General features: G+C 38.1%; 2 protein-coding genes and 1 long non-coding RNA gene across 4 annotated transcripts in view; 2 read left to right on the top strand and 1 right to left on the bottom strand.

The window, feature by feature from the left end:
* The window catches only part of LOC148079854 (uncharacterized), a 195851-nt gene that overhangs the window by 72480 nt on the left and 95481 nt on the right, over positions 1–27890 (top strand). The gene's annotated exons all lie outside the window — the stretch shown is intronic.
* Positions 5974–12642, bottom strand: LOC148079858 (uncharacterized). Its single transcript, XM_087792574.1, has 9 exons — positions 12594–12642; positions 11736–11866; positions 11468–11669; positions 11101–11368; positions 10099–10143; positions 9935–10020; positions 9685–9867; positions 9518–9617; positions 5974–7042 (listed from the first exon to the last, which is right to left on the bottom strand). The coding sequence occupies exons 2-9, from the start codon at positions 11825–11827 to the stop codon at positions 5997–5999; spliced, it is 2022 nt and encodes a 673-aa protein (XP_087648700.1). The 5' UTR covers positions 11828–11866; positions 12594–12642; the 3' UTR covers positions 5974–5996.
* LOC148079857 (sodium channel protein type 2 subunit alpha-like) overlaps positions 15750–27890 on the top strand; it is a 31168-nt gene continuing 19027 nt past the window's right edge. Inside the window, exons 1-10 of one of the 2 annotated variants that reach the window (XM_087791539.1) lie at positions 15750–15912; positions 20464–20783; positions 20853–20971; positions 21224–21313; positions 22180–22308; positions 24662–24753; positions 25674–25964; positions 26279–26342; positions 26913–27054; positions 27356–27562. In XM_087791539.1, the coding sequence (XP_087647665.1) occupies positions 20517–20783; positions 20853–20971; positions 21224–21313; positions 22180–22308; positions 24662–24753; positions 25674–25964; positions 26279–26342; positions 26913–27054; positions 27356–27562 (1401 nt within the window). In that variant the 5' untranslated portion in view covers positions 15750–15912; positions 20464–20516. Of the gene's footprint in view, positions 15913–20463; positions 20784–20852; positions 20972–21223; positions 21314–22179; positions 22309–24334; positions 24427–24661; positions 24754–25673; positions 25965–26278; positions 26343–26912; positions 27055–27355; positions 27563–27890 lie in introns of both variants that reach the window. The other variant, XM_087791540.1, reaches the window with a different exon arrangement.

Below are 27890 nucleotides of genomic sequence, written 5' to 3'. Positions count from 1 at the left end.
TAATTTGCCTTGTATTGTGCGTCTTTGATGGGCTTAAATTGAATGAGTCAGGATCCATTCTGGCGTAATGTGAAAGCCGGGGCACTGGTTCACACTGGAGACATTCAAGGTTGAGCTCCTCCAAATGAAGGAGTGAAGAGATTTAAAGTAAGGCAGCGGAGTCAATGGACGACTGCCTTGCACAACTGGCACAGCGGCCAAGTAACCTTGAGTTATTGTTTCTTTTTCATTCCCTCTCTGCATTGAAAGCTTTTCTTCTCGTTTTTTTTCCCCCCTGTTAAAATATATGTATTTGTCACCAATGTCACAATGGTACAATCATTTTGCTAAAGAATTGCAGAAGCAAATTATTCACTGTGATCCTTCATTTAAGGACACTAATGTCTCTAATTGGGCTTTCATGACATACAAACCGCGTCTTCCTTTTACTTGATATAAATGTTTTATTTCATCCCCCTCTGGCGTTTGTTTTTCTTCCTTCATGCCACGCTGTGGAGTGACATTGAGCCTCTCCCTGTCGGGGTGCTCTCTTGTCTCACTCCAGTGCACATTTTTGCTGTCCCCTCTTCTCCACTCCCAATACAAGACGCTTTTGACTGAATACATTATCTGAGCTGTTGTTGTGTTTGTTGTTGTTTTAGCATCCAGGGAAAGAGATGAATTATTAATGATGACAACCAAAAAAAGGGGGGAAAGAAGAAAGAAGCAGTTTGAATCCATTTTATATTTTAGTTTTTAGGATTGCAGGTTTTTTTTTTAAAAGAAAGAATGAAGTCATAACTCTTTCCAGTAACCAAATATTTACTATTTACCTGAATGTAATTGAACAATTATTTTAACAATACTAAACCCAATATTGAATTTCTAAATATAATTATGTATTGAAGTCTAGTTTACATGTTTCCTTATTGATCTCATAATATGTAACAAAACAAATTGATGATCATTTTGCGCAGATGAAACCTAAAGAAAATATTTGGGAACCACTAAAGTTACTTGTGTTTCTTATCAGGTATTGAAATGCTTACTGGACATATTCAACAACCCTGAACGTTGTCGCATCCAACACAGAATGCCTATAAGAACTCAAACAGTCAAAACTCTACTTTTTTAAATGACTCGAAATTTGAGCCACCTATTTAGAAATAATCACAATTATTAGTAGCACTAATACAGTTTTGAATTATATCCAAAAACAAAACAAAAACAAAATATATATATATATATATATATATATATATATATATACATATAAAGTTGGATAATATACATGCATTTATCTAAAAAGAAGAAGAGGCTTTGACTTTGATTCACTGTGAAAGTGCGCAATGATTATAATAGATATTATCAAAGCATAATAATACCATTCTTACTTTTAGACCTATATTTTAATGTTTGAAAATACCTCTAATTAGTTAGAATAACTTGTGAAAAAGTTTTGGGAAAAATGCTAAATAGTAAATGAATTATTATTAAATATTTAAGTAAACGTTGACATGCATGCACTTGTTTTTACTTTTCTTCAACCTGTTACTTAGAGTTGATCAAAAGAGATACTTAAAAAAGTAAATGCGTATATACAATTCCCATCTAATTCATACTTTTATATATATTCTTTAATTCAATAAATATAAGAACTGTGAAATTTAGTTTTGTGTCGACATCAAATGTAATTAAAAAGCGGCGTTGAACTCGACGAGCGTCAGCGTTCAGGGATCAGTAGCAGGTACTATGGTGCCCCCTATTGGTATAAATTTAAAACAGCAAATTAGCAGAGGTCCTGTAATAATAACAGTAAAAAAAACTTTCGAAGTTTCTCTTTATTTCAAGCTCCGATGGGCAGTGTTATATATATATATGAATGTGTCGTCGGGAAGAAGGAACAGTGTTGCAAGAAACAATAAGTTATAACTTTGAATTATAATTTGATAAATTAATGAGAGGGCAACACATACATTTTTTTATTTAGAATAAAAGAATATCTTTGGCAGATAAGGGATTCAAGAGGTTTAGTCCAACAATGCAGCTCCGTTTTGGGCATCAACGTTCCCCTATCATTTGTATTTATAGCTCCTCTTTTCTCGCCTCAGCCGCAGAGAGGGAAAACAGACCCGCCTGTTAGGAGTTTAGCGCATCAAAGAGGAGGTAAATATCATTTCCATAACATTTGAACCAGTTAACCACGAGCACAATGCAGAGAAACACTACTGTAAGCGCCTGACAATGCCAATGAGGCAGGAACTGTGTGATTTGCCGCTTCGCCAAAGAGGAGGGAAGCGAGCGCAAACATGGAGGAGGTGAAGGGTCAACTGTGCTCTCCCTGCATCACTTTCCAAGCAAGCCCCCTCAAGCACTGGTGATGTTTTAGGCAGCCGAGCCTCACTTTGGGGGAGGCCTGATGGATTCCGCTCCCAAGGTGAATGAAAAGAATAGCTGCACTGAGAACAACACTGCTCTGGGTGATTCATCTATTGATTATTTCTCGCCAAGCATGGACGTGCCATGTAAACACACATATATTAGTAGTCTACAATGCACAAGTGCACCTCCATCACACATCAAGTGTAGCCAGTGAAGCGCGCCTCGGGCCTACTCGCTGTTTTATAATCAGATTCGGGCTCGTTTGAGCTCGTGGGCATGTTTTAACCACAAAGCAGATACATCTGATGGAGGACTAAATAGAGATGAATGAAGAGATGAAGGAATAAATAAATCATAAATAGACATTACCGGTGTTTGTGTAGTCCAGCTATTGTTGTATTGATTTAACATTTTTGTTTATTCGTGTGTGCAGTAGGTTCCTGCATGTGGGCCAAAGCACAATGTTTCGGGCCTCATAGGCTATTTTTATTCCCTTGTATACTTTTCCTCAGGACAGTTTTGACTTGTCAAAACTTTTAATCACCACTTTATATTTATATACAAATGTAAATACGTATCTAAAAGCAGCAAAAATATTGATTTATAATTAAATATAGATTCTTATAATCAACTACCAAGTAATGACATAACCTTTAAACCTACCTTTACTTATCATCATTATCTAGTCACTCTTAATCTATAAACCAAGTCAATGTATAGAGTATAAAGAAAATCCAAATCCCAACATTTTTAATATTGCATCCAACATGAAGAGAATCTCTAAACAAAGGGAAGAAATACACATTTCTAAAGGAAAACAACACTATTGAAAATAGTAGTTGCCAAGAAAATAGAAAATATTAGGGAAGAGAAAGACCTATAATCAGAAATAAGAGAAAGATTTCATTTGTGATGGAAAAGTGCAAACAAATTGCAGATTATAAATACAAAAGTTAGATTATACTGCTAAAGATCTTGGCTTGACACTTCCCCATCATTGTATGCAGAATATCAGAGAAACAAACAAACTTATTTGACTTGTTATAGCATCAATTAAAATACCTTTGAAAGTTTATATTAATACAATTAAAAATTTTAATTTTCATTAAATGTATTCATAAATACAATAGAAAACATTTTTCTTCCTCGGATGTTAAATTTAAGGAAACTTCCCACACTTACGTGAAAGTATAACTAATCTGTATTTTGGCAAACATTTACTTTTTTTAAATTTGCGTGTCATTTACACTTTATTTTGTATGAGCCATAACCGAATAGAATAAGACATGTTTAGAAAAAAAGATACAATTCTCAGTTGTTTTTTTTAGTATTCGCGACATCAACGTCAGGTAAACTTCATTAGCTTTGCTGCTCATACCTGCTCACACTACGCTGTGAAAGGATTTGAAAAAATGTACTTACGTATCAATAAGTTTAAAATGGGATCACTTTTCTTTCTGTGCCATTAAAGGATGCGTAAGAATAAAACTCCATTTCGGAGATAAATTTAATCATCTCAGTATTTCTGTTGTAGCGCGTTTGTTTATGTCGTAATTATTTACGACATTTTCTAAGCCGTAAATGTGTGCGTCTGTTTTGTTAATAAAGTTACTGATGGTTAAAAAAAGATAGAAGTTTTATTAAGCTTTTTTTTTTATAATTTCTGTGGAATCTTTCATTTTTTTGTTGGTCCTCTTTTACCGTAAGTAATTAAAATATGTATTTTATTATTTTTTTGTTCATGATATTTTATAAAGTGATTATCTGTCATCACGTGATCCTTTGATCGGATCTGGTGTTTGAAATCTATATAAAACTCGTTTCAAACTTTAATTTAAAAATAACTTTTATAAATTAACCAGGGAAATAAACTAATTAACCCAGGAAACCCCGATGTATATAACCTTTAAAATATACTGAATATACTGTATGTAGGAATCTTAAAGTTGACACATGAATGTGTGTAAATGTTGATTTAACTTTTCAATGCTCAATTAAAATAAATAAGTTGAAGAAATGGAAAATAATATATTTTAATTTCTATGTATATAGAATTTTATATTACTGTAATGGAATTAATAAAAATAAAAAAAGACATGCAAAGACAGTTGAATTGTTTGTGGGTTGTGATCCTCACCATTGAGCACTAATAAATAATTGGCGACAGCTTGAGTGGAAGCGACTGAAGCGTCCTTGTAGATTTACGACTCCATTTCATCCCCCGGAGAAAAAGATTCAACGCTCCCTCCTTCATGGGTTCACCGGCACTGATTACATCACACATAAATGTACATGACAGGCTAGCATTTGGTGCTGTACCCCCATTATCCATCCAGGTATCTGTTGTCTGCACGATCAGGAGATGGAGAGGAACAGTTGGGCTCAAGTTGAAATACAACCTTTCACTGGAAAAAAGGGATAATGTCAGAGTTGTCACTAACATTGGATATCACTGCTTCAGGCAGAGAGGGGGGGGAATAAAAATGCTACTTTGCAGCATCCGTGTCTCTCCTTCAGACTTTTCTTTACCTTAAACGTTAGACTGTTTCTCCCTTAGGGGCAGTAATGGCATTCTCCATGACAACGGCGCTGTGACATGGCTGTGCCCTTGAGGGCCCGGGCGCTCCCTCTGGAGGGATCGCCGCAGAAACACGACAGGGTCTAAGGTCACCTCCCATCATCCACCAGTAACCCATCCTCCCCGCTTTCTCCTCAGGTGGAGTGAGAAATATTAGAGAGAGAGAAAGTCTTGAAGCGAGCCCACACAGTCCAGCCTGGCAAACAAGGAGCTTTAGCCACAGGCGGTTCTGGCTGGGTCTCTCCGTTGCTCCTGCTGTTCCTCCAAGGCCAGGACTGGATCAATACATATACAGTAGCAGTGCAGATTTCTTTTGGCACCCAAGTATAGCTGTGCAGTATCGCCCCGAGCTACAGGTCCGTTAAAGACATAAGAGTGAGAGCAAAGTGGACCGAGTTTATCCACGAAGGTGTCAAAATGTTTGGCAAAGAGCAGGATTTATTTTCTTTAGACTTCTTAAAAAATCGGAAGATTTAGAGGTCCTCATTTAAAAAAAAATCAGGCTCTCAAAATAAATGTAGAATATCAGACAGTTTTTTGATAAAAAACCCGGTTTTTAAATGTTATTTTCAAATTGGCCTGAAGAAGACCTCTTTCTAGGAACCGACTCTTTAAAGCGACGCGCTTCTGCCACCTGCTGGTGTGAAAGCAAAACTACACTGGACAAAGAAGAAAAGAAAAGACAGTGTGAGCAAGACTGCAAAATAATGTTATTATTATCCTTACAACAGCAACATGAAAGAACTTCTGCGTTACATCCGATTTGGCACATCTTTAAACAAAGCTTTTGCAGGGAAAAGGAGATTAAAACAAGAAATCTTCAGTAAAAATAAATTATGAACTTAAGAATATTTGGCCTTCACAGCAGATGTGTAAAGTGAGCTATGGATTCAAATTAAGAATAACACCAACCTGTGCTTAAATATAATAAATTATACAGAGAAGTGACAAAAAATCTTCTTCAGGTGCATTATTTGAAGTGATAACTCTCTCTCTCTCCTACAATAAGTTTAAGAAAAGACAGGCACGTCGTATTGTCCTCCATCCACGGGGGTGGTCAAGAGAGGCCTCCATTGAAGCCTGCCAACCCCTCCGCCAGCTTGTCATTGGCACAGCTGTTCCGGCGAGATCTCTGCACAGCCAGCGCCACCGCTTGCGCGAACCGTGTCGGCGCCGAGAGCGTCTTCTCCGGGGGTTCCGGCGCCGGCGTGTCATTATCGGTCTGCTCCGTGAGCAGGTGACAGTTTGAAGTCGGGGCTACAGGTGCAGGGGTGGCAGCGGTCTGGTCTCTCTCTTCCTTTACAGGAACGTCATCATTGTAGAAGACGGGAGGAGGAGGGGGAGGGAAGTCCTCGTCTTCTACTTTTTCTTCTGCTTCAGGTGCACTTTCTGGGTCTATTTGAAGCCTCTCTTCCTCTTCGACTGGTGGTGCCAGATCCTCCTCTGATCCGTCTCCAAATGCATCTTCCACTTCCACGTCTACTTCTTGACTAACCTGGGTTTCAACCTCCACTTCAGAACAACACTGGTCCGCGATTGGGTTGAGAGAATCATTTTCGCATTCATGTTTCTGGTCCGTCTCGTGTTCACTGTCCTCACCCTCGGGCGGAGGTGAACCTTGAGGAGTATCATTCGGAGGTGGAGACGGACAAGGTTCCGGATCATTCTCTGGAGATTCAACTGTGGTTTTGGTCATTTTTGGAAGTACTTTAAAAGTGTTGACACCTTTCTTCCACGCAGGTTCCTCCCATTCGTTCTCAGAATGCAGTTTGGATTTAAGAACGGATTCTAGTTCCCCTCTGAAATCCCCGCCACCCTCCACCCTCTCCCCATATGGATTAGTGGAGCTGCTGTACTTGATGCTGCTGTTCCTGAGATGCTGCACCAAAGCTCCTTTGGACACCGAAGAGTTGAGGACCTTGGCCAGGGCGTGGTGCGCTTCCGTCAGGTCCTTACTTTGAAATGGGGCGAGATGAGTCACGGATTGACTTGCCGAGGATGAAGAGGAGACGGACGTGGGCGGAGATGAGGATGAAGAGCGGGAAAGGATCAAAGAGCCCGACTCATCGCTTTCTTTTAGATCCTCTATCAAGTCTTCATCTCCTAGAAACAACACAAAAGTTAGAGCATTTCATGGTTATGAAGAGGAATAAAGTAGTTAAAAAGCTCATCTAAATATATATTTTTTATTATAAACTTGAAAAACAATGCATTTGTGGTATCCCTTGTGTTGCCTTTGGGTCAAGGCCACTGCATATGTATTTATGGAAGCCAGGGAGGTCATTCACCTTGACCCAGAGACAACACAAGGGATACAACAAACACATTCGTTTTCAGGCCTTTGGGTCACCTTGACCCTGAGATAACACAAGGTTAATATAATACAATTGTTTTCAAGCAGCGGACAACAGCAGGGCAAGAGCAGGAGGAGGATGGATGGACAGAAAGAAGAGGAAGAGTGGAAGGATGACAAGAAGGAAGAAACAGCAGCACCAGATCTCAGTGGCAGTGATAAGTCTGTGGGCAGGAAGAGAGAGCGGCCATCTTCAGACTGAAAGACTCCAGCGCGACCTTTATAATTAAGCTTCATGCAACAAAATTAAAACAGCATCTTAAGCGGAAATTTCTAACTTTATTATGCAAGTGTGGGAGGGCAGGGTCATGAGGCCAGGAGGCATTCAAACAACCTTGGAATGATACCAGCTCAGCACAATCGCAGCTAAAAGACAACAACCAGAGCGAAACACCAAGACGCTCCTACAGCATCAGATACTGAACCATCAGGATTTTACTACGGCCTCTATGGGCTTCTCTTGTTCAGAATTAACAATATATTTAACTATTTATTTTTATTTTCATAGGATGTTTTATTCATGAATAGTTCCACATTTGGCAATGATCAACTACTCACCAACTTATTTAAATGTTGAAAAACTTTCCCTGAATGATGCAAAAAAAATGGCCTTTTATTCTGATAATATAATCAATAATAGTAAATAATAAATTACTCCAACACATTTGGATCAACTTGTTAATGTTAATTATTTAATCACTGATCAAAGTTAAAGTAGATGGAGATGAAATGATACCAAAAAGGGGGATGAGTGGACATGGTCTTCTCTCTAATTAGATCATCTATTTAAATGGAATTAACATTCCTGTCCAGAATGTATTAAGTCTTATCATGTCCAGAACATGAAGCCCAGCGAGCCATTGTAGACTTAAATCAAGATATATCCTTCAAATATAAATTTTACATACGTGAGCTTTACTGTATGCATTTAGATTTACTGAATTAGACTGTAGTGAGCACAAAAAACGAACTAGATTTATAGGCGAGATTAATCCCTTTTTTAAATTGGCTTTACAGAAAGAATTTAATCCAGCATTTTCCTTTTACCGTTTCAGCCAACATTTCGGGAATACTGTACAGTATATAATATTTTTTAACATTAATAAATACCCTTAAACATATCTGAATTAAAATTAGCAAAATGTTACAACTATAGTGTAAAGGTCTAACATATTTTAAAGTGTAATCAATGGCATTAAATAGTTTTCAGTAATAGAACAGCTCATAGGAAAGAGCTTTACAAATGACCTTAGATGCCGACCTCCATCCAATACTTAATTTAGCTACTTCTTTTTTTAGTTTGGTTCTAAAATTATTGTGAAAAAGTCACCAAAGGTCCATTCACATTTAAAAATATTGTTTTTGGCTCCCCATAGTGTCAGAAAAGCACAATGGCAATGGTAAAAATTCTCCTTTTTTTCAAACTCTCAACATGTACATTTGTTTAATAAAGGATATAAAGGCTCCTCTTGAATTCTTTCCTTTTTTATTTTCTTGGCAAGTTAAAAAAAAAAAAGTCGCTCTTAAAATGAAAACGCCGTCTCTGACTCACCGCTGTAAAGCCCAGTCAAATACACAGTATTTAGGGAACATTATTGTTACGCTGACGTCTAGACATAACAGCTGAGAGATCTGGCTCCATCTAAATGACAGTTCCAAACATTACATAAGAATTAAGAAAATGCATCAAATAGATTCGTTTTCTAGGACAGGACACACAGAGTGAGACAGAGTAACACAGACAAGCGAAGTCGTGGACAATCGAGGGATCTATCAGTGGAGCAGACAGGAGTCGGACCGCTCCACGATCGAGCCACAGGGTCACTTTAATTGCCCCCAAGCAGGTTAAATTGCTCCCACTGATAAAAAGCTACATTTCAGGGCGGATTTACAGACTCAATCTCCCACTTGACGGTATTCACTTTGACATTCTAATCTTGATTTAACGTCAAACTGACTTGACCTCTGGCGACGCCGACTAAAGGTCGTGGGATTTGGCGGATCCAAGGATTCCGAAACCCACTTTAAATGTATTTTTATTATACCGCATCAGTGTAAAAAGGTCACTTGCGACTTGAGCACACCAGTGCCACTCAAGGGGCTAAAATCACGTATGATTTGATCGCTGCTCTATTATGTAAAGCTACACTTATTTTAAATAAGGAATTGAATGTAAACAACCATTTTTAGCGCACGCTAATGAAAAGGTCAAAGGAGGAGTTTACCTTCTGCAGTCGCCTCATCTGGCTGCTCTGGCTGTGAGGAACCACATGGAGGAGGCGGAGCTCTTCTCTTGGTACTTCTTAAGGTGCAATCCGCTGATTTCTTTAAGGTGAGAATAATCAGATGTTTGTAGGAATCATCTTTAAAAAGAGAGAACGTAGATTCATACCGGTCCTCCATTGAGATGGCAGGTGGTCATGTCATGTGGACAACTGATGGATGGAGCGACAGGTGGAGGTGGTGCTGGTCTCTTCTTATGCATGTCTGCTGCAGGTGTGCAAGAGGAGGGGACGTCCAATTCTTTGGCATGTTTCTGGAGGCCCGGAGAAGTAGGAGGGCTGGCGACACTGGTCTGAATGTGAAAAAAATAACATAAATAATACAATCAAATACATACATTTAATCAAGTAATACTTTACCATTTCCATCGTTTTCTTCTTTCTTCGGAACAAACCTAGAAAACCATTTTTTTCCTTTCGATTGTTGCTCTTCTTTGGCGTAGGTACTGCAAATAGAAGCACCTGCGTTACCACTGCACAGACGTGTGTTCAACCGTTTCTACTCTAGGCTGCTGATGGCGAACCTTTTTGCTGAGGTGTTGAGGACAAGACATCTGTTGGTGTTTCGACTGTTTCGGAGCAAATCAATGTATTATTCATCATTTAAATGTTTTCTGTTGTCTCATGTAGAAAGTATAAGTGATCCACTCAAACCAACGTGTCATCTTACAGTTATTAAATCCTGTAGATGCTGCTGGAAACTTGTTAAAGGCTGAACCAGTTTTGATTCAAATGAAATGTCACATTTTACAATAGGTGGAAGCAAAAACAGCAGACAGATAAAAAGTTTTTTTTCCTACATTGGTGTAGTTGTATTTATTATTTAACTCTCATCTGTGCTATTTATTATTATTTGTTATATTGTCAATTCCAGATATGTTGTGAGTGCGCCCTTTTATTTAAGTTTTACAGTTAAAAAATGTAATAAATATATTTCATTCAAATCAATTTCTGTATCAATCAATTGATCTAATGTCATCATAGTATAAAGGCTTGGCCCCAGGAGTTTTATATGTTGTTGACTTGTATAGTATGACCAAAAAAAAAAGAATACAAATAGCAACATTGGTTAAAATAAATGATTTAAATGTACATCACAACTGGATTTTCTCCCCAGAATTGCTTAGCCATATAGATAGACAAGAAGTAGGATATAAAAGAACATTTCTGGCTACACATAGTGTGACTTGTGTGACAATGTATTGACATCAATTTCATCCTCGCAAATTTTCAAGAAAATGAAACGGTCTCCCACTTGTCTATCTGAAAACAATGCCTCTGAACGAAACCGTTAAAGCAGTTTGGTGATCATGTGACAGTTACAGAGTGAATAGCTTGTTGAAACCAATAGCTAGAGAGTTCTACTTAGCAAGACATGACTATTCAAATGAGAGCATTAACAAATGTGGAAGGAAAACACTAATAATCTCATAATGTTGCCTTAAAATTAAAAAAACAAACAAGAATAATATCTAAACAATTTAAGTTTTGACAATAAAAAGCTTTGAAAATAACATCCATCGTACCTGGTTCCGCCATCTTTGGTTCCAGATCCTCGAGCGCCCCGGCAGCCGTGTCTTTGGCATAGACTTCTCTGAGGCCGAGATCGCTTAAGGTTTTGGTGAGGTCCAGCGGCTCGACGGACTGGACGTCCTTCAGTAAGACGGTCGTTTCTAGGTTGAACTCGCACTTGTCGCACACCAGTGGAAGCAGCGATTCAAGCGGCAGTTTTGGGTTGACGCGCACCACCGTCTTGTGGGCTTTACTGTAGTTGATCAGCAGACGCACACTGGCCTGAATGCAAAGAACCTTATTAGATTGTTTTTAAGTATTTTGTGAGACGGATGAATACACTTGGATGAAACTAAAGTCACAGCCACTAGAAACACTTACCTCAGGCATGTATGGCCTACTGCTTTTTTCTTCCACTGCTTTGGGCCTCAGTACGATCTTCTCAGCGTCTAGTGACCCGATAGGCGAGTTTGGCTTAAAGGTGATGGTGTTTTTATTCTGGGACAGAAACTCCACGGTGTAGTCCGAAGGATTCAGGCGGTAATTTGCACAAAGAGTCACCAACAGGTCCATCACGGGTTTACTGCAATGTAAAAAAAAAAGAAGTTTGAAATAAAATTTCGAGTGATGTGTAAGTGATGTAACTCACCTGCCGTGCACTGTGGTGGTTTCCTCCAGCCCTCCTTGTAGGACCACTGTCAGGGAGAGGTCCCTCTCAAGTGGGCTCAGCTCTTCCTCCATCGGAAACTTTATAGTCCTCCTAACATCAATAAAATCCTTCTGAAAGAGGAAGAGATTAAATCTTAAGACGTTTTTATTTGTTCAGGCTTTTCCTTGATTTTCTGGAACTCCTGTTGTGTTATCAGTTTTTTCTTGATCTTTAAAATATATACTTTATTGAATATTGTTTTGATTGTTCAAGCGCTTTGTGACCCTAGTCTAGTAAAGCACTATATAAATAAAAATTACTTACTTATATCTGGTCATGCGTTTGTTCTTTGTGATCACAAATAAATGTTTATTTATTCAAATGTATTTATAATCAGTTTAACTCACACAACTACCCCCATGTACTGCCTGGTGTACTCGAAATGTGACAAAGGAAAATGATGTAAAGACGTTATGGACATCACAAGTATGTTGATGCCTTCGTCAAATACCTCATAGGTTTGTGAAACCCTGATGGACAAGTTCCAGAACAGTTTCTGGAAAAAAAAACTCCTCCCATGCTCAAGAAAAAGAAACGCTACAAAAACTGCTTTACGTATTAAATATGTACCCCCTTTATAATTAAGAAAGCCTGGTTCGATTGATCCCTTTTTCTATTTGATTTAAAAAGTATGCAAATAAATCAGGTGACAGTGGATTCATGAGAAATACAAATGGTTACCTGTGACTGAACAAGCTTTCGTTTCTAATCAGCACTTTCGACTCGCCTAAAGCGTCATGCCAGCTGCAGTGGTGCAAGCCAGAGATGAACAGGTAAAAACTCCAACTACATTCTCACCTCATCCAACAACTTTGTGAGAATTTCCAGCGCGTTTATTGCGCTTCGTTTCTGCTTGAACGTCAGTCCTCTCCAGGGTATTTTCTTGCAGCGAGAGGAAGCGCGCATGCGCACATTTAACATGTTTATTTCAGCTAATATAATATAGAGTTTAAGAATAATGTTTTTCAAGAGGACAATTTACGTCGTGTATGGATATTTTACAATTACTTTTAAAAACTATCATTAGGAATTAAACGATCATGTATCGAATATAAACCATTTTAAAAACATAAAGAACCATGTTGTAATTGATGGAATAAATAGATAAGAATCAAGACTTTTGGATAAATATTATTACTTTTAATCTAAAATATATTTCCAACTAGTTCAATTAAGCCGTTTACTTTTTGTATCTGCAAAACTATTGAAAATAACAGATATCAATCCAGTCTTGAATAGACTCAAGTGCATGTATTCATTCATCAATTTTATCCCACTCTTTCCCTTTATAAATTATACTATATTTCCCTTTATGAAAGTTGAGTTAAAGTGCATTTGGGATTTAATAATGCATGTTATACTCTACATATATGAGGAAATAGTGAGGAGAGTTAACCCCAAGTAAATCCGAATTTATGTCACTTTTTAAAGGCATATTCTGACCTCTTTGAAATGTTGTAATGATGACAAGAGCAATAGTTTGTCTTCCAAACTATAATCTTTGTTATGTTCAGGCATGTGTATCTTCAGCCATGTTGTTCCCGCAGTAATTATCAGTCTGAAATGAGCTTACACCGGTTCTTGAAAGAGGGATTAATGGCTGCAACAGACTGTCTCTGATTCTTCCCCGAGTTCTTCTTCCTCTCTCTCTCTCTCTCTCTCTCTCTATCTATATATATTTCATTTTACAAAAATAACATTTGTTTTTAAATGTTTTACTCACCCGTGAGCACAGATGCCACCCATGGTCCTCCACTAGAAGTGAGTGCAGGAGAGAGAAGGAGGACAGTCTAATCCTTCCTTGGCAGACGACCACACCTACAGGCCCTGCCCGGTCATGTGACGGCACTTTGCATGTCTGTGTTTATGTGTCAATCCTTCTACTTGTGGTGATATGAACATGCACTGTGGAAACACGGATTCACTATTACAAGAGAGTATTCCATAACAATACACTGTGAATTAAAGCAGACGTCCTGCAATTATAAATAAAACATAATAAATGTATTACATTTAGACATTTAATAACAATACAAATATATGTAAGGGTCAATACTGTAGGTACATGTAGACACACAGAAAAAATATGAAACAGCAATAAGAAGGTTAAAAAGTTCAAAGTTATATGAGAATTCCATCTTTTGATTCCATCTGATTAACCAACAAACAGATACTCTGCAGGCCAGTGATGCGCTCAGTAGGAGTTTCAATCATTCAGGCAAGTGGAACCCATGTTCACATTGTGATGTAAATCTGGCAATCTGATTGTGAAACTCCACCAACGACCGTCTGAGATAATGAGTTTTGTTTTTACTGTCTGTCCAATCACATGTTGCTCTTTTTGATCTGTTGTTCTCGGCGGAACAACAAAGAAGGAAAGTGTAAAAACGACAAACTGAGTTGACAGACTTATTCACATGGCTCTTGAAAAGCCACAGTTGACTGACACTCTTTCATCAACTGATCACTCGATCAATCAACTGAAATCACAAGTAGCCTTTTCCTTTATTTAATAACTTTGTATATCTCTGTACCAATGAAAATAAAATCATCTGTTTCCCAAAGTAAACATCATCATCTCATATCCTCTATATTTCCAACAACTTTAAGGGCTCATATTAGATTGACATGTTCGTGTAAGTGAAAAATGCAAACAACTTGAGAGGTGTTTGTTGTATTACATGTAAAGGACTCGTAGATAAGTGTAAAAGATCTGCGATGTAACAAGGTCGGATGATACCGCGGCAAGAACACAACCTTTACATTCATCACTTGGTTTCTAATTAAGGCTGCAGTGAAGTCTCAGATAGTTGCCAAAAAAGGACTGGAATTCTATTTTGGAAATGTATTCGGGAACATGATGACTTGTAGCTCCCAAAAATAAGCAAAAGAACATCCAAAGAAAAAACTTTAATTTGTATTCTTAAATACATCACCTACTTGAATCCTTTAACACTCCTTTATCGTCTGGCTCCCGTCAGGCGTTGCCACAGCAAGTCGGCCTTCTCCACCCATCTTGCACAACCTCTAGTTACTCCTATTCTCCTCCTGTTGTCCTGCTTTGCGTTGCTATTTATTTCCGGTTGGTAACAAGCACAAATTAAAAAAAAAATCAACACAGTAATATACACTAACCAAGAATAAAAAATAATATTTATTGGGAGTGTTAGGGGCCGGGGATGCTATGGGATTTCACACAACTTTCACAAAAGAAAACTGACACCGTCTTTTATATGTACTTGAGACAAGCACTGTAAATTGTGTAAAAAATACATGCTATCCTGTAACAAGCTATTTGTTTTTTCCCGGTGTTTATGTTTTTTAACTATCAAAGTTGATGGAAAAAAAACAGAGAATGGTTGTAGTACATCAAATATCCAGCAGATGTCACAAACAACCAAGGTGTGTGTTTAAAGACTTCTAGCTATGACTCACTACTGGATTTCAACAGATGTCAGTTTTCATCGCGAAGAAATATGAACATAATAAAATCTTTGCAACATTGATAAAGTACTTCATTTAATTCAAGATAAGTACAATAAAGTGTTCAACCGATCTAATGTCGCTAGCTTAAGGACTAAAAAAAAACAACTATTAACCCGTAATCTTTGAATGAATGATACAATGAAATCTATTTAAATATGCTTCGGTTTATTCTAATGATTTTGTTTGTCGTATTTCTTAATTAAATATTCCTCATAAATTCGTCACGCAGTATATTTTTTTAATTATATTTTTTATACATATATTCATTTTTAAATGTCATGATCATCTACTTGTTACTCCAAAACACTATTGAAAGTACACCCTTTAAAAATAAATGCATAGCAACTTCTGGAAAGAACCAGATACTTAATGACATTCTCTCTCTGCGCGTCGCCTCAGAAAACCGGAAGCGCGCATTGATTTCCCACACGGCGTGAAAGGGCGGCTGGAGAGGCAAGAGAAGAACGATCTAAAACCATGACATCTCGAAGCACGGCCAGGACTTAAAGGACAACAGACGAGAGATTTAATCCTCAAAATCGCTGCTCATCCTACCAACAAAAGAGATTATTCGCGAGTGAAAAATGGGATCTAGCTTCGGGGTCCCCACCTGCTGGGCACCGTGACGGTGGTGAGTAACCGATGGATGTGTCACCCGTTTACTTATTTGACATCGAATCATTTCATATCATTTCATTAAAAAAAAAGTTAATACGTGTTGTTTGGGGGAAACTTTATAAGACGACGACATGTTTTATTCGCTCTGACTCTGTATTCATCCGCTAATTGCGTTTTTTTCTTAATTCGCTTTGTTTGCGGAAAGAAAAAACAAGATATTGATGCTATTAGAGATTTACTGTAAGGATTTTTCATTTGAGATGATCTATTTAGAGATTTATTTTAAGCATAAACAGGTTGCTATCAAACAGGTGGCCCTTCCAAACACCATCAAACCAAAGGGATGGGGAACAATTTTCAACCGATCTTTTTGCTCAATGGAAAAGGTTCGGTAATATTTTGGTTCTATTTCGGGATTGAAACATCTGGCAAAACGACACGCCCAGATTCATTCAACACGTCCTTGTAGATCCCAGCTCCTAATAAACACGTCCCCCTTTCTTTTAAACCTCCATTAACTGTGTCATCATCACCTTCAAATAATATGGAAAAAAATACCACAATATCCCGAGTTTGTGCAACTATAAAATCCAATTTTATTTATTTTTAAAATGTAACTTGATGGAGCTCCAGGTCCTCAGATGCACTTGTCTCGAGGGGGATTGAGACACGCCATCAAAAAAAAAGCTCCAACCTCGGTGTGTCACTGGTGTGTTGCTGGAGGCGTTTGGGTGGAGACGTGTCGGCTGACGACAAAACACTTCGGTTATTTATACCGTTTAGGCGGAAAAAGAAAAGGGGGGAGACTGAGCGAACATGGCGGCCGCTGCTGCGACCCTCCGGCGTCTTTATGACAGCTAAGGTACGCGCTGACACCTGTCGCCATTGTGACCAGTTATTTCCACTCTTATCTGTCGAGCGTTTGGACACGAACCGCGTTTACAGTCAACAGATACACGTGCTCTAGTCAAAACGGTTTATTAATATGGTTTCATTTATTTATTGAAAAAGGGTTTTTATTTGTACCTTTTTTTTTAAATCAGTAGCTCATAAATAATGTAGCTGCTCGTTTAGCAAAATGTTAACACCAGATTTATTCATCTTTCTTTTTGGGACTAACTGCAGTTTCACAGTTTTGATTCAACTATTACCATTATTGTTTACATGGAAACTTACCTTAGCTTGCATAGAACTATTTTACTGAGTAAGAGAAAAATCTTGTAACCAAAGCAAACATATTTGTTCACTGGAGCACCTTTATTATTATGAACATTGTTGCTCTTATTTAAACATCCTATCTACACAGAGGAAGGACTGAATTTAATAAGCAATGAATGAACTATAAACTTTAACATAAGCTATACACTCAAATATGATCACTTCCTAAGACTAAGAATAAGAATAAGAACATGTATAAGAATAAGAACATGTATAAGAATAAGAATAATAACATGTATAAGAATAAGTATAAGAACAAGAATAAGAATAAGTATAAGAATAGGACTAAGACTAAGACTAAGTCGAAGACCAAGACAGTGTTATCATGACCTTTAAAGTATATATTTTATTGAGTATTGTTTTGATTGTTTAAGCACTTTGTGACACTGGTCTGGAAAAGCGCTATTTAAATACAAATTACTTACTTACTAATTTACTAAGACTAAGAATAGAAATTTAATAAAACTTGCTATACCTTTTTTAAAATGAAATATTAACTTATTGTTGACTGAAAGAGTTTGCAGCGATTACATGAAATAACTAAGCCGGCACAAATGAGTCTCAATATTTATTTTAAGTCTTTCTATTTCTGAAGTTGAGCGCTCCAGTTTCAGCACCACGGACAGCAGTCCCCATTAACTCAATGTTCAGATGAAATTCGATCATCTCAGCCAACAAACAAAGCAGACATGTTGCTTCTAAACACATTGGATGTCGTATTCGTGACGTCTGCTCTATTGAAGTAGCTAGACGTCTGTTTGCCTTCACAGGCAGACCTTCCTTACACTGGAAAGAAGCGTGAAGATTTCAATATGTACAATGCAATAGCGATTGGTGTGTTTATGGATTAAATGTCCTTTGTCCATTTTTGAAAAAGGTTAAAGGTAATATTGCTCTCATTTTTAAGCTATTATTAAAGGTAAATAATCGTTATTAATTTAGTTTTGTAATTTTTTACAAGTCGCAATAATGTTGGCAAATATGTCACTTTTAGTAAAGGAACAATTTTGCTATCACTATCATGGTCATTAAAATAATATGTTGATTATACTGTTTCTTATTTTTTGATGATAAATAAATATAATGAATATAACTTTAATGACTTTAATAACTTTCCACAGTTGTTCAGGTATAACAAGCCCCCTTTCAGCCCCCCTTTGAGTCACGTTTAATGTGGTGTTTTTGTGCCTGTGTCACTATCAGCATCTGGAGACACAAGTCTATTGTAACATTACATAACAACTTCTTCGTGTCACAATTGACTCGAGGGAGAATCGAGATACAAACAGGTGAATGGATGGATCAGGCCACTGTTTTCTCCTTCCTCTTGGTGACTTGTCGAACTAGATCGTTGTCCGACCAAACTTCATATTCTTTTCGCCCGAACGTAAATGTTATCAATAAGATAGTGGACAAATATTATTACTTTTAGTAATGTCCAGGGTCATCTGTGAGAGTCATATGCTGACATGCTTGATGACTTAACGTGCTGTTGGGCCGTGTGACACTACTTTACTGTCAGTATAAGTAAGTAACTAAGTAAGTAAAGGTTATTTGTAAAGCTCCTTTCTAGACCAGGGTCCCATAAATGCTTCACATTAATTTCTTTCATTCAAATGTTTGCATCATAACCTTGTTTATTTACAACACAAGGTAGCAAATAACATAAAAAATCAGTATAGGTTTACTATTAACATACAAATATATATTTTTCTTTAATCATATATGATAAAGATTCAAATAAGTATGTAAAAATATGCACAATATGATGTTCATATGTTAATTTAAGTGAAGTGATGTGGACAAAACAACATTTATCTTTTTTTTTTAAGATATCCAATGAGCAGATGAAACGAAACCCGGATGCATTGTTTTCAAGAATCTTTATGTCTCTAAGAGCAACTCGAAGCACCTGTGAGAGACTCTGAGGTGCTGCCAGTGAACCGTAATGGCACACCAGGGTTATTTTGGAAGCTGTTTGTGTCTTTCCACAAATTCCCAATGGGACGATGATTGGCTTCTGAACCTTTTATTTGAATAAGGGGGGTTGAAACAAATCAATAGCTTGTTAGTTTGTTTCATTCTAAAAGCCATTGTGGTTCCTGTTTAGCTTTTATTTAAAGTTGGTGGATATTCATTTTAATATAGTGGGCATGAATTAAAAAAAAACACATTAAACCGTTAATGGAAAAGCTTTTAACGATTTATTTGATTTCTCTAGTCCTGTTATTGATTCTCGTTTCTTTGCACACGATGTTCTCCAATGCGCTTTGCCATGAAATAGGTTTTTGCTTCAATATTTCAGACACTAAATGGTTCCAAGAAACACTTGAGTAAAATCTTAACTCGATGAGTGATTACGAGAGCAGACCAATGGGCTGGTTATTCTGATGAGAATCACCAGGCAGGCCATGGAATAAAGAACACTGTGGAATCGATTTTTCACAAATGTATTAGTCAGAACCGTTATCATGGGCTCCCTTTTTTCTTTGCTTTTTTTCACAATCCATCATCTGATGATGCTCCAGCCTCCTGTGTTCAGAAATAATGACCATTAAATGGCGATATTTTGATTATGTCGGTAATATTTTTTTGTACAAAGAAGTAATAGAAATGTGTTCTGTATATTTCTTTTTAGTCTTATTCTGCACCGATAGAAGCCGGCTCGCTTGATGCAATGGATCAGTTTTATGTGTACATTTGTGAGGGATTAATCTAAAACTAATGTGTTGATTTAAGTGTGTCTTAAATAGATGTTCGACCTCTATTGTACTCATCAGTATGTGTCTGTTCTCTTTTCATTTAAATATTTACATTAGAAATGTGTAAAGCCCCCCCCCCCCCCCCAAACACACACTGAAAACCACACCAATTATGCTGTGATTGGTCAACCATCAATGTTTTTCACCACGTGTCATTAATCTTGGAAGTCTGCACCTCCAAGTGACTCATTGAATAAACAAAGCGTCCGTGATTACAACTCGCTAGAGGAGGAGTGAAGACCATTATTACGTCATGAACTCTGCTCTCGTAACCTCTCATTCGACAAGATTTCAGCCACGGAAGAACTTTACCATTAGTTTGTATAAACCACTCTGAACACTGAAGGCACTGATGTGTACAGACCTCTTTTTGAGAGACACTGAAACAGATCAACGTTTACCTGTAAAGCAAACAAAGATGATCGCACGCAGCTGGACAAATACATTTCTTGAAACAATATTTTTTATGATGCTGATCCTGACAACGGAAAGATAGGTCGACCATCAGGCTTAATCTTTGTCTACTTTGGGAAACATGCCCCTGACCTTTGCCCTTGCTCTCTTCCATTTGTTTCTCATTTCAGCTCCATGGCCCAGCTGAGCCCTTTGCTGCCCTCTGAATGAGCAGGATGACAAAATGGCACAATTGCTTGTACCGCCCGGACCTGACAGCTTCCGCCCCTTCGTCCCCGAGTCGCTGGCCGCCATCGAGAGGCGCATCGCTGAGGAGGCGGCCCGGAGACCGCGGGTGGAGCGACACATTGACACTAATGACGAAAATGGGCCTAAACCAAACAGTGACCTGGAGGCTGGGAAGTCACTCCCGTTTATATACGGAGACATCCCACCTCACCTTGTGTCCACCCCTCTGGAGGATCTGGACAACTTCTACGGCAATCAGAAGGTCTTTCTCAATCTGGTTTCCATTTACATGTATTTAATTTTAATGAATTATTTCCTTTCTGTCTTTCAGACCTTCATAGTATTGAATCGTGGGAAGGCAATCTTCCGTTTCAACGCCACTCCTGCCTTGTACATCCTCAACCCCTTCAATCCTCTCAGGAGGGTGGCTATAAGAATTTTAGTTCACTCATATCCTTTCAGTTCCATTTATAGTCCTGGGCTTTTATTAGCACAGTGGCCTCTGCTCTGGATGATAGTATAAGTAGCTGTTCAGTTCAAGAGATAACAATCCAAAGGTACAGGCACTAGGAAGCAGACATGTATGTTAATATAATAATAATCTAAAGATGTATATGGTATTATTTTACAATATCAATCCTGGTTTGGTCTCAACAAGCTCTGAACGCTTCTAAGTACATGTTCCTTAACTTTATTTTCCACGATGTTCAGCATGTTGATCATGTTCACCATCCTAACCAACTGTTCCTTCATGACCCTCAGTAATCCCCCAGAATGGGCCAAGAATGTAGAGTAAGTCATTTTGGTTGATACAGTGACAGTCTCCGGGGCATTGCAGTTATTAATGAAAAATAAATAAATAGGAAAGCACAATAAAGAAAGAAAGCACAGTAAATGAATGCCAAGTGCAGGATGTTTGTAAAATACAACCTCCTACACACAACAGTTGACTGGCTTCCACAATTACTGTTGGAAGTCAAATCTAAATCGGAAAAAACTAATATTTTCCATCCCTTGCTGTGTGTGTTGTGTCAGTGTGTTCCTGGCAGCCTTCTGTTGTCTCATTGGGTGTATTAATTGTATGATAAATCCCCCTAAACATATACATATACTTATTTAAAAGTATTATAACAATATTGGGTTAAATGGTTCGGGTATACATATTAATCTTGGGAGAGGTCTCCACTGAGTACTTAATGATGCTGTACAGTTCTCAAAACAAATCTTAAAGATATTGCTTGATTTAAAATTGTATTTGTTTATTGGTTTCACAGTTAATACTTGCCGTTGCCCATTGAGTGTATTTGACATTTCATGGGGGAGTTCTTCCTTATTTTGCAATCCCTTAGTAAAAAGTCCCATTAGTTAAAGGAGCTGACATTTTGAAAATCTCCCTGACTGTTTTTTCTAATTTGGTTACAATTAAATCAAAATCATTTTTGGAATTTCCCCTTAAAGCCATTACTACGAGGTCATGCTAATTTTCAAGTTATTTCTTATTGAACATCTGGAGTCTATAAGATCATTAAGATAAGGTAGACGCACACAACACAAACCTACTATTTTATGTATATATAGATAAGTTTGTCCGAGCCTGTAGAGTCATGCAGTACCACACACCGAACTTCCCTGCAAATCTTTTATTTTACCATCTCCAGGTACACGTTCACCGGGATTTACACGTTCGAGTCTCTCATAAAGATCTTGGCCAGAGGCTTCTGTGTGGGGAAGTTCACTTTCCTAAGGGACCCCTGGAACTGGCTGGATTTCAGTGTCATCCTTATGGCGTAAGTATTATGACAATCACTGTTAGGATGAGAGTGACATGATCTGGCAATGATTAAAAAGCCAGAGGCTTCAAATCCTAATCAGCACATCATCTTCCGATGCGCTAGTGAGAACTCCTAGTAGGCCTAATTCTATTTCATCGGTTCTCAGAGTTCAGTCTGTAATGTCAACTCTACTTGACCAATAGTCTATTCTCGTGTGCCCTCAAAACACGAGGTAGTTTTTTGACCCATGGCTGCTTCACGCCTCAGTGACAGCAGCTACTTGTCTTGTAGGTACAACAAAGCCTTCAGCTCTAGGTCACATGGTGCATGAGCTTGTTTATTTTTATCTTCTGTTTTGAGAAAGCAACTTTATATACGACTCCTTTCTTTATATTGAAAATAAGTTGAAGATGAGGCTGATACTTTCCCAGATTGGTTAAGAAGCTCCTCACTGCTATTATCTTCTCAGGAGCGTTCTTAAGAACACTTTGAGAGAAGGAAGTGTTCCCTTGAAGTTGCTCCTAGCTTAAGAAGATCTTTCACTAAGAAGGAAATGTAAGATCGGACTGACCCACTCTTAACCATTTTCTTAGTGATCAACATCATGAGTTTATAATAATCGTATGACTGAACTCATTAAACATTAAATAATCTTTGTGAGTCTAGTTTATCAATAAAACATTATTAAACGCATGCTTCTGTATTTACCTGCTTAAATGAGTCAACATATATGCATAGGAAACTGGGAGAAACACACCTCAACTTTTGCTGCACTGATCATGCATCATTCACAAATGATGCATTCAAGGACATAGAATATTTATGACAAACACACAATATCTTAATGGTTTCCACGTCAAAAAAAAGGAAAACCTTTAACATATTTGATGTGCTTTGTAACAACGGTGTATAAACGTCAACCCTGTGGCATTTCACATATATCAAGGGAACTGATGTCATTTAACTCTGATATGTTATAAAGTTGTAACCAAAGACCACAAAGAGCTTCTCATGAAGCATCTTTGCTTGATCTTATGATTCTCCTGAGAAGGCAGTTAAGAACATGTCTGGGAAAAACCCTGTATCTTAACGCTCCTTCTTAACCGAATCCTTTTTAAGAACCTTTTTACATCCTTAAGAACGATAGAATCTGTCAACGTCAGCAGATTTTAATCACATCAGGTTTCACAGCAGGTACCTAGACATTACCGTCCGCACACGGCGCTCTAAAAATAACCATTAACCACTTACTTACTTACCAGGTGTTGGAAACTTGCAGGCTGCAGATGATTTGTGGCCTTTAAGATGATATTCTGTGATATCTTTATTTGTACAATGTGAGATTGTTAAGCAATAAAGGTCATCACATCAAACTATATCGTTTAAACCGTATACAAAAAAATCTTTCAAAGAACATAGAGTGTATAGTTGAAAACAGCATTTTAGACCTGGCTTTTTCTAAAGAATATCTCAAATCATTTACAACTTTTATCATGAGTTAACTCATTATTCTTAGCCATAAATCTAACTCGTATCAGCCCTAAATTAAAAGCCGGATCAAGATCATTCTGAATATATATTATTTAACAGCTTTTATTAAACCATATCATTTGAGTGAAACAATGAAATCCAAATTTAGTATATAAGAACATTTTGCAGAAAATTAAATAGAAAATAAGATATCAAGTTGCTTGAGTATTCTCTAATAATCCAGTTTTCAAACACAAGTATTCATTAGTTTGAAAATGGTCTGCACTGACATAAAGGCAAGGTGCACTTTTGTAGAGATAACATTTGTCTCTACACAAAAGCTAGGTCTTCTCAAAATAAAAGCAAAATTTGTTTCCACCTTCCAGAAAGGATTGTTACCCACTAAAATTGACTCTGTAGCCCATTTTTGGAGTCTTAACAGACCAGTTGAGAATCAGTGACCTTAGCTTTTTCAAAACTCCTATTGGTCCTAAACTATTGAACTTCTCTTCCCACACAGAAGTTTATCCTAACGTGCTACAATGTGGTAACTTTTGATTTAATCCTGCAGGTATATAACAGAGTTTGTAAACCTAGGCAATGTTTCAGCTCTGCGCACATTCAGAGTATTGCGAGCTTTGAAAACTATCTCAGTAATACCAGGTAAGGCCGCCCTGGGCCTCTGCCCGTGCTCCTGCCATTGTCTCTGTGCGTGACTGTTTGCCGTTCCCCTCCTTCCCACCCCTCACCCGACCCTTCCTTTTGTCTTGTCAAACCATGGTTGTCTGATCTGTGTGCGTGCGAATGTGTGTGTTCCCTACCTTTGCCCATATGTTACCACCTATCCCTGATCCCCACCCCCACATCCTCCCCTTCCCATCCACCTCCTCCCTTACAGATATGTCACAGAGTTTGTGGACCTCGGCAATGTCTCAGCACTGCGAACATTCAGGGTTTTGCGGGCCCTGAAAACTATATCAGTCATCCCAGGTGAGAGAGCCCCCCGCCCCTCGGCCAAATCGCTCAATTAATGCTAATGGCTATCTGGCGTTTCACTAACTTCTCAGCTCATCTCACTGTAGCCAAACCTGGCGATGGATGTCACTGTCCCTCATCTTGGCCAGTAAAAGCTGGAACCTGGCCTCAATCGGCAACGATTGACAGGATTCCGAGCTTTTTCAAACGTCCTTTAAGGCAGAATTCTTTTTGGGAAAAAATCTATTCTTGCCTTGGGAGGCTTACTAGTCGATTCTGTGTACCATTTGTTTTTTGCATGAGACATTGCAAAAGCCGATTTTCTGGTGGCAGGCGTTTGTGTGTGTAGGGTTTCCTCTTGACCTTGTTTTTCCTCTGCATGTCCCTGTTCGATGTTTGTGTTTGTGGAGACTTGGCTTTCCATTGAGTGATGCAATAATTGACACTATTATTGCATCATCACATAATTTGTTATCATTCACTACAAAGACAAAAGTGAGCACTGTCAACACGGATATGCTTCTTATGATGGTTTCCATTCAACGTTGAATGGCATTTGTACAGATTTTATGAATGTTACGCAAAATGTTATTGATTTCAAAAGCATTTTAGGTCGTTTTCCGCTTTCTTAAAAGTGGACCATGTGTGTGTGGTCAAAATTACACAACCACTTCACCACGCCCTTGTTGACATTGCACACAATTTAGTGCTTTGCAGTTGAAAAAAGGAGAGCTCTGTTTGACCTTTCGAATGAATCATCAGTCGAAGGTCACGCTCATTAGAAAAGAAATAATCCACTCTTTAATGAAGTAAGAGGAACTTGTTTGCCTCGATGAAGCAGACGTCTGTTTATATCTCGGGTCCTACTTCTGAACAAGTCTTTAAAAGAGCTTGTAGTAATCTTCTACTCCATCTCCCCTCTTCCAAAATTTTAGGCTTGAAGACCATCGTTGGCGCTCTGATCCAGTCCGTCAAAAAGCTGTCAGATGTGATGATCCTCACCGTTTTCTGCCTCAGTGTGTTTGCTCTCATTGGCCTTCAGCTCTTTATGGGCAACCTACGACAAAAGTGTGTCCGCAGTCCTTTATTCAGCAACGCAACCAACGGCAGCGACAGCACTGGAAACGACTCCATGCCACTCAACTTTACTCTGATGGACTTGAACTTAACCCTTTTGCAAAACAGCACCGAGGACTTTAACTGGACAGAGTACTCAAATAATGCTGGTGAGCAAAATGCTATTCTGTATGATTGCTTATGAAAGACATTTTACTGAGATAATGGTGGCTAAAAGACTTGCTAAATGGGTGAAGGAATGAAAAAGAGAAATAAGGGGAATGGTGGAAGTATCCCCTCATACTCAGACCTAATGGCAAATGAGTCACAAACCTTCATTAGCAATAATCTGAGCTAAAGGGCAGATGTATTACTAGCTCTCTTGACAAAATATTGAGGTTATTAATCCATGGAAGTGACTGCCTTTTAAAAAAAAACAAAAAAACATTATATTTTATCTAACTACCTTTCTGCTTTTCTACAGATAATTATTATTACCTTCCAGGCCACAGGGATGCGCTACTTTGTGGAAATGGCAGTGGTGCCGGGTAAGACCTGACATAGCACGAAACACCCGGTCATTGTCTAGACCTGCTATCACCAATGGTCTCAAATTGTATATGACATTTACGTGGTCCTAATACGACGATTGTATTTGCACTAAAATAATTGGTTACTACTAGACCATCGTCACCCCCTCTTTTGCATTGTAAAGCAGACAAAGCTCAGGCAAAGTCACAATGGAAACAGGAACAGTTGTTCAACATAAAACTGTAGAGCTGTACTTTGGGCAGCTTCATTGAAAGGTTAACTCCATTCTTAAGGACAGTACTCAACCTCTGCAGGAAACGGTTCTTCTTCTTCCCAAGATGGAAACAAAGTGGAAATGGGACAGTTTGGTAGTCGCAGCAATTGTGTTCTGAAAGGGTCACAACCTACCTTATTAATTATCTAAGTCTTTTAGGCCTGTGTAAGTGAGGGATTTTGTTTTTAAGTACTTTATTTAGCGAAGCATGACCCTTTAATGCATGAATGAATCAGTGCTTCAGTATCGAGGATTGTCCTTGTTCAACATTAAGACAGTATTATCTGATATAATGCTGCTTGTGTCTTGATAGGCATTGTCCGGAAGGTTTTGTATGTGTCAAGGCGGGTCGTAATCCAAACTACGGCTACACCAGTTTTGACACTTTCAGCTGGGCTTTCCTGTCCTTGTTCCGACTTATGACCCAGGACTATTGGGAAAATCTTTACCAACAGGTTTGTATAACTGTTGTATTACTTTTGAATTTTCGTCCTGGTCATGTGTTCAGTGGGTTGCTATAGATAGCAGGTTTAATTTCTCTCAGTGGAGTTTAGAATTGTGCATGATTTTTTTTCTAAAATAACCAGCTGGTTATTTTGCTTTGTGCTCCATCAAACCATTGTTGAAACTTGACATTTCAAAGGTTGAAAATAAAAGCACATGTAAAAAGCTTTTTTATTTGTCAGGCCATTGAAAGTGAACAACAGTTGATCTATTGAATGTCCTAAAGTGGCAACATTTCATGTGTTTCAACAGACACTGCGTGCAGCTGGAAAGCCATATATGGTGTTCTTCGTGCTGGTCATCTTCTTGGGCTCTTTCTACCTGGTCAACCTGATTCTGGCTGTGGTGGCCATGGCTTATGATGAGCAGAACCAGGCTACTATTGAGGAAGCTCAGCAAAAGGAGGAGGAATTTCAGGCCATGCTGGAGCAACTGAAGAGGCAACAGGAGGAGGCCCAGGTAAGATATGGGTTTATTTCTCATCCTCAACAGTTGGAAGCAACTTAAAAGAAGCAACACGTTGTGTTATTGTTGGCAAAACTTGTGTTCAGGTTTGATGATTGGCTTCTTTTAGGGGTTCTATGGGCTACTATATAGAAATCTTTTGAAAGAGAGAGAGCTGTGGTGCAAAATTATCTTCCGTAAGATTACTGCCACCTGCTGTCCAAAGCATCTTGTTTGAATTGAACTTTTGTCAAATGTATTGATACATAAAATGGTCAAAAAATTATAAAATTTAGTGCTGATGCTTTTGGGTGAAAATCAACAACATGCCGTTTGGCAGAGG

This window comes from Callionymus lyra, chromosome 5 (assembly GCF_982586985.1).
Source record: "Callionymus lyra chromosome 5, fCalLyr1.hap1.1, whole genome shotgun sequence".
NCBI lineage: Eukaryota > Metazoa > Chordata > Actinopteri > Syngnathiformes > Callionymidae > Callionymus > Callionymus lyra.
The sequence above is the reverse complement of the archived record's forward strand: the minus strand, read 5'-3'. Positions and strand labels throughout refer to the sequence as shown.